This window comes from Rhamphochromis sp. 'chilingali' (genome assembly GCF_963969265.1).
Source record: "Rhamphochromis sp. 'chilingali' genome assembly, chromosome: 3".
NCBI lineage: Eukaryota > Metazoa > Chordata > Actinopteri > Cichliformes > Cichlidae > Rhamphochromis > Rhamphochromis sp. 'chilingali'.
The window spans coordinates 7,030,615-7,037,505 of NC_137931.1; the positions used below are offsets into that span (position 1 = coordinate 7,030,615).

At 42.4% G+C, this 6,891-nt stretch overlaps 1 protein-coding gene across 12 annotated transcripts in view; it reads right to left on the reverse strand.

Moving 5' to 3' along the window:
- Positions 1–6,165, reverse strand: part of LOC308393187 (mitogen-activated protein kinase kinase kinase kinase 4-like) — a 38,793-nt gene extending 32,628 nt beyond the window's left edge. For 7 of the 12 annotated variants that reach the window (XM_080876739.1, XM_080876736.1, XM_080876734.1 and 4 more), the window contains exons 1-2: positions 5,896–6,165; positions 5,469–5,534 (exon numbers count right to left, since the gene is read on the reverse strand). In XM_080876739.1, coding sequence (XP_080732865.1) covers positions 5,469–5,534; positions 5,896–5,952 — 123 coding nt within the window. In that variant the 5' untranslated portion in view covers positions 5,953–6,165. The remainder of the gene's footprint in view (positions 1–5,468; positions 5,535–5,895) is intronic. The other 5 variants (XM_080876731.1, XM_080876733.1, XM_080876740.1 and 2 more) reach the window with 2 other exon arrangements.
- Between the last annotated feature and the right edge of the window lie 726 nt (positions 6,166–6,891).

Sequence of the window (6,891 nt, forward strand, 5' to 3'; positions counted from 1 at the left end):
GAAAGATTTAGAGCATTAAAACAAGAGATCTTGAAGAGAAAGAGCTATCATGTAAAGGCGCTGGAGGAAGACAGGCAAGAGGCTGTCTCGTCTGCCTGCGCCTTTGTGTCTCATCTCAACACCACTCAAGTAATGAGGCGGCTCAATGAGCTGCACACAGACAGCAACACACACTCACGTACGCGCATACACACAGACAGACACTGAAAGTTTTGTTCGGGCAGTGTGGCGAGTCAGGGGACACTGTAAGTCTTGTGACACCCATTAGAGAGAGGGTCACTGTGGGGGAGATGGGGACAATAAGGGATACACAGCGTCAGATAGAGAGCATGCAGAGTAGAGGAGTGTGTTGGATCTCATATTCACCAATTTAATACGGGTTTGAAATGTTTCACTCATCACGCAGGGCCTTCAACGCCCACCGATTCTGACCTAACAGCTGCACGGCCAATCAGCAGCCGAGCTCCCGGGACCTTTACCACAGAGCCCTATATGGCACTTATCAATTAGACACTGTCACAAGGCCCAGCTATGGCATCGAACCCACAGGCCTGCAAGAAAACCAGCCATCACTTGTCCTACATTCATTAACTCAATGTGACTGGCAGAATAGCCGCAGGCCCGCATTCCTACATATTAAATTATAATCACAAGGATTTTCTGGAAATGACAATCGGGACTTAAGGGCTAACCAGTCTTATAATTTCTCTCTTCATAAGCAATTTCAATTTTTCACAAAAATTTACAAGCTGCTCAATAGATAATATTCAAATTTTATAGCTTTTCCAAATCCTTGGAATTTGACTTAGAATTGTGTAACATCTTGCCAAATAAACAATTTTTATTCAAATTTCCAGGTCTTAAAGATTAAACTGATATTGCTGATACTGGGTGGACTAATACTGGATTACCACTGGGAACTCGTCATGATAAGACTGGACAAACTGCCTTGCTCTCTTAGTGAATCTGGTTACCCTAAAGGCAGCAGCACAGGGGTTGATGAAGATTACCCTGAAGCCAGATGAGCTCCAGTTTAACTTCAGGGTGATCCATCTACAGTGACCTGATAGTCGCTGCTTCAATCATCTCAACTGTAACCAAATCCAATCTTTCACTTCATCATTTCTTTAAGCTAATTACCAACAACAACCAGTCAGGTTAGCCCCGAGGTAAACATCAGTCTCCCCCTGTGGCTGGTAGGCAATGAAAGACTCCATGAGAGGTTCTCCTCCTTCCTCAGCAGCAGCTCCAACCCTTCACACATAGCTAGCCCCCTGAGGACTGCTTCTTATTCTTATTCTGAGGGAAGGGGGTGAGGCTGCCCCAGAGGTCAGGGGAGAAAACAAAGGACAGCACTACTGAGGCTCAAAAATCGTAATGTCTTTTATTAGCTTCCTGGACAAAAATCAGCCCTCTGTATATGATACCCTTAAATGAAATGTGAGGGACTAGAAATGACTGTTTCATGCAGTGCATATGCAAATATGAAATCATCCCTGCAATTCTTTGATCCCCCCCCCCCCCAGTATTCAGCCACGTGACCATCACGGTGATGTCACCAAGTGATGTTGCTGCACCACATCCAACATGGATTTTGCCGCACCACATCCAACATGGATTTTGCCGCACCACATCCAACATGGATTTTGCCGCACCACATCCAACATGGATTTTGCCCACATGAAACATGGTGGTGTGAAAATACTGGTGGCACAGCCTTGGCACATCCCATGGATGCACATCAGGCAAGTCAGCAGGGGCCCCTTGCCTCAGACCTGACTATATATGGCCATTCTGTAGAGCAGAGAGAATCTTCCCCACATACCATGCACAATATGAAGAATCATGTCTTTTTCTGAGTTTCTCTACTATCTCTCCCTTTTTTTAAATACTTATATCCAGAAGCAGGTCTGCTAAGCCAGCTGGTCCAGGGCCAACTGATAAAGAGGGAGAAAAGCTCAGTGAGACTCTCGTCATGCACTGCAAAAAGCAGTGTGTATTGCTTTAACATAACTAATGATAAATTGGGTGCGACAGACCTACACTGCCTTCACAATGACTGGATATTCACTACAAACTTTATACGATGGGTCATGACCGACAGAACTCTTTAGACATGCCAGAACTGGCTAATAGCACAGTTTTAAGCTAATTTGTGTTGGGAATTTAAACAAAAGCAAGGACTTCATTTTAAGGTTTCTGAACGAGCTACAACATCCAGCACTCAAGTGACAAAACTGCAGTACCTTAAATGACCACTTGAGGCTGTCTCTAAAAGACCAAAGTTCCTCATAGGGAAAAAAAACAACTTAACAAATGCCCATCATGAAACTCAACACATTAGCAGCTTTCTTATTTAAACAAACAAAATCTATATAGACATTTAACTTCAACTCACCATTTGAATTGTATGAAGAAGTTAATTAAGTTAGTTTATCTGTAGAGTCGGTGCCTTTTGGGGCTTTTTTATCTGATATAAGATAACATGAAGATTCCTTTATTGGCGCCATACTTGGGCATCATACAGTGAAATCGGAGCAGCGCTATGGTTTCAGCAGACTAGCATACATGCATTTTACATGCTTTACTCATGCATACAGTACAGCAAAATAATATATATAAATTTCTTTATTTTGTATGTGTTTGTAGTGCTATAGTCTGACAAAAAAAAAACAACAACACTGTGCAGTTGATTGTATAAAATGTCCACAGAAAAAGGGAGACCCCCCCCCCCTCAATTTCTATTTCTCGCTAGCCAAACTTACTAGCAGCTGATAGCTTAGCACTAAACACATTGAAATATGGTGATTTCTGGCACCAAAACACAAAGGCAATAATTCTAAGCAAAAGGCTTTAAAACTGAATTTCAAAAACTATTGGGTTGATGTAACAGACGGTCCATCTTTTTATACAGTTTGTTTTTCTGTAACTTCTAAACTCCAAATAAAACCAAACAGGTTGGACTAATATTTATATTTATAATTTATATGCTGGCCTTTCAGCTAAAGTACACAACCATATTATTTATAAAATTTATGAATCAAGTTAGATTAAGTGCATTCAATCTGTTTGGAGGTCCAGGCTTTCATTCCAATCAGCTTGTTGGTCAAAGCAATATTAAAGAGGTTTCTATTTTTTTTCTTTTAGCTATAAAGTCATTTTCATTATGGCTTTCAGTCAAAAACTGCTGTGCTGTGTTTTCAAAAGCAACTGTAATCTGGCATCTCTCCAGTGGCAACGGATGCCCTCTTGGCAAAGAGCACTGCAACGCAGCATGGCCACACGAACCTTGACTTGGCAATTTGGGTCTTAGAGAAAAAGCGTGCTCCATTAATCTTTGAGGATAAAGCGTAAAGCTGAAAGTAGGAGGACACAGCACAAGTGCCATGCATACATTTTAAGTGCTATTGGTCAAAACAAGACTTTGTGTTAGTATCACACTCATATAGCTTATTTTATGCCTTCCAGTGATGAAAATCTTTCTACATTACACCAAACAAATTTCTTGTTTAACACAAGCACCAGCCTGAAAAAGGTCAAAAAATGTAAAATTGGTAAAATGAGGACTAGAAAACCACGAAATCTGGCAAAAACTAAAACAAATCATTTTAGTCCCTCCTCCTCCTTTCTGTGCTCTAAAATGACATATCAGATATCAATATCAGACAGGACTCGGTGGTTAGAGTGGATACTGTCACGATCACTTTATTGTAAGGTTGTCAGAAGACTGATATGAATGCAAAATATGCATGGATACGCTTGACACCAACTTTTAATGGAGAGCAGACATTCTACTCCCAATAATCTGCCTAAAAAGGAACAAAAACCACAAAAGCAAAGCTCTCAAAGGAATTAAAAGTCACCACAAAATCAGAGTAAAGAAGCTTAGTCACATTTTTTTTTTCATAAGATAACACAAAGGGGGGGGGGGGGGGGGGGGGGGGCGCTTGCACACTGTGACCAAGTGCTGGACAAAGCAGCAAAGGCCTCAGAGGGAGAAGAATCTCCACCCCGTTTTCACTTGGGGGCTGCTGTGATTATTCAGTGGGTCCGACTTTGAAACCCTACAGACAAACACCTCCTTTCTGTGGATCTGACTGACTGGGAGACCCAAAAAGAGCGAGGGGACAAGCTAAGCTTTGTGAGAGCGGTGAGCAGGTTCTGTCTGGAATTGGACAGCTGCTCTTCTACCAGTTACACCCTCCACCACCTCCTCCTCCTCTAGCGCCTCAGTCCCACTGCACATGCTCACAGGCCACATGCTCGTGCCGTTTTAACATGACAGCCAGGCTGCTGATCGACAGCTGATCAACAGGAAGCTGCAGCAGTAGAGCTCCAGCATTAGCCATGCTTTCGCTAATAGGCAGTTTGGCTTATCTTGTGCAGGCCCCTGCGTCTGTGTGTCGACCACGAGCTAATCTGACAGCCCACTCTTGTACACGCTCTCCATTCCCCTACAGAGCAGCTCTCGCAAATAGAATTAGTACTGGACACTGAATGGAGAAAGAGATTAAAGAGGACCCAAAAAAATAATAATAATAATAATAAAAGAAGAGGGAGACGCACAAATTCTCCATCTCATAGGTCAAGCTCAAAGCAGTCTGGTGGGAAGACAGCACACATGCATCACACTTCCTTTTACACTGCACAGGGGTGCTTTCAGGTGTGGCTTCACATGCACACAGATGGATCTGCTCTGCGAGCTGAGGCGGGGGCGATCCTGGGAGTGGAGCGTGCTAGGAGATTGAATGCAGGTCAGTGGAGCACTGTGGGCTGTCAGAATGAAATACTCAGCTTAGTGCATGAGGAAAGTGATTTTTTTTTTTGGTAGTCTGCATAATGCTAATGGATCTGATTAACCAGCTGCAACTACAACAGCACATGAAGGGTGCTGTGCTGCAGCACGGGCCACTAAAAAACACATCTGTGTCTTCTGAGTCTCGCTGTCCCTCCTTGGAGATGTCTGTCAACAGCAGCAATGTTAATTTTCAGCAGGGAAATGCGACACCAGAGCAGATGGTCCACAGAGAGGGATTCCCATCCACTGAACTGGAAGAAAGTCCGGATTTGAACGGGATATGTTATTTGGTTTTGTTAATTAGAAGAAGGGAAAAAAATGATGGTGCTGCAGACTAGAGTGAGGCCATGAGGATTGTGACACTCCACGCTTGCCTCTCCCCCCACCTACATTTTAGAAAGGCAGGTGATGCATCAGAGCAGATTGACTCACTCACACCCCTACTTCCCAGCTGAACAGTTAACAATAACACCAGACTCTAATCACACCAATGAACTAGAAAGACTTTCTACCATATTAACTGTCCACAATGTGGTGCAATAGCATCTAGAACCCATGCGTGCTTAATGCCACTTTCTTTGTTCCCTGGTTTGATAAGAAGGGGGGGAAGCATAGTGCCGAGCCTCCACTGTGAAAACAGGACAGGCCATGTACTGCGCCTCCAACCAACCTTGTATACTTGTCCATAGGTGCCATTTCCAACTACCTCCACCAGCTCGAATATCCCAGCTGGATCCTGGAAAGAGGGGAAAAAGGCAGAAAGGTGTTTCAATTTAAAGTAATGTCATTTAAAAAAAAAAAAATCGTCCAAGCAACATTGTGCACTGTGAGCCAGCTGTTGCGTCCTGGTCTCCCCTACATGCCAAACGCATCTCGAACAAAGGAAAAGCAGACACTGGCAACACCTCGCTATGGCTCAGCGGTCATTTTCAATACTTCATCTCTAACAAGGAGAGCAGGCTCAAACTTGCTGCTACTACAAGTCACACTGAACGACGGAGGGTTGAATAAAAATCAAAGCAAACTGAAGAGGAAATATATATATATATAAATTTAAAACATTTAAAAAAACAACGGCTCGGTTCAGCAGCACTCACCCGCAATGAAGCCAAGTCTATGTCTACTAGACTTTTAGCTGGAGAGTCGTTCGCCATCTTTCAAATAAAAGCCGAGCTTTCCTTCGCCTTCGCAAAAAGTGTCCGCTGAATCATTTGCGGGGACTTCGGGGGATAAATTACAGCAGAGGCCGCCGGGGTCTCCTCTCTCTGGGATCCGCTCCTTAGCAGTAAGCGCTGAGCTCTCGTTACTCCATGTTGAGGTGGCAGCAGCGGACTCCTGCTCGCTCTCCTCTCTCAGTTACTGCCACTGGAGTCAAACGTGACTGGTAACTCTTACTTCCGGCGAGCGCTTTCAAAAATAAAACAACTTTTAAAATCGTTTTGAGAATTCTACTTTTTTTTTCTTTTTGAAAAATATTTAAAATAAAATTTGGAATGCACATACAAATATTACATTATGCTGTAGTATATATTTCTGAATAAAATAAATTCATAAGAAAAAAAAACGCTCTTTGATTGAAAGAAAATAACGTGCATGATCAGAAAGTGTAAATAAACAACCAAATAATCCTTAACCCTTACTTAGCTTACTTTGTAGGTGCCACTGAGAGCATCTGTGTAAGCTAAAAACCAAAACTATAATAATTCAAAACACAGTGGCTTAGATAAAGACAGGAAACCACACATTACAGTGAGAAAGGAAGAAAATTGATATTTTTCTTCTTTCACATGACCTTATGGCTTATGCATTCTCATAAGACCTTAACCACTGGAGGAGGAAATATTGAGGATTTTAGTGTAGGTGGACGCAGTGATACCACAGTGTAAACACACTGTGTAAAAACATGAGTGCACAGTATCAAAGGAAAAAGTGCTGAGTGAGCAGAGCCTCGTCATCGCGTAATTATGGTTTCATGGTTTCATTTTTTCAACTGAGAGAATTAATAGCATGATCTACGATAATGATTCATAACTCATTTGTTTTTAATTTGAGACATCTGTATTTTTCGTTTATTTAGTATTTTATTTTTTATT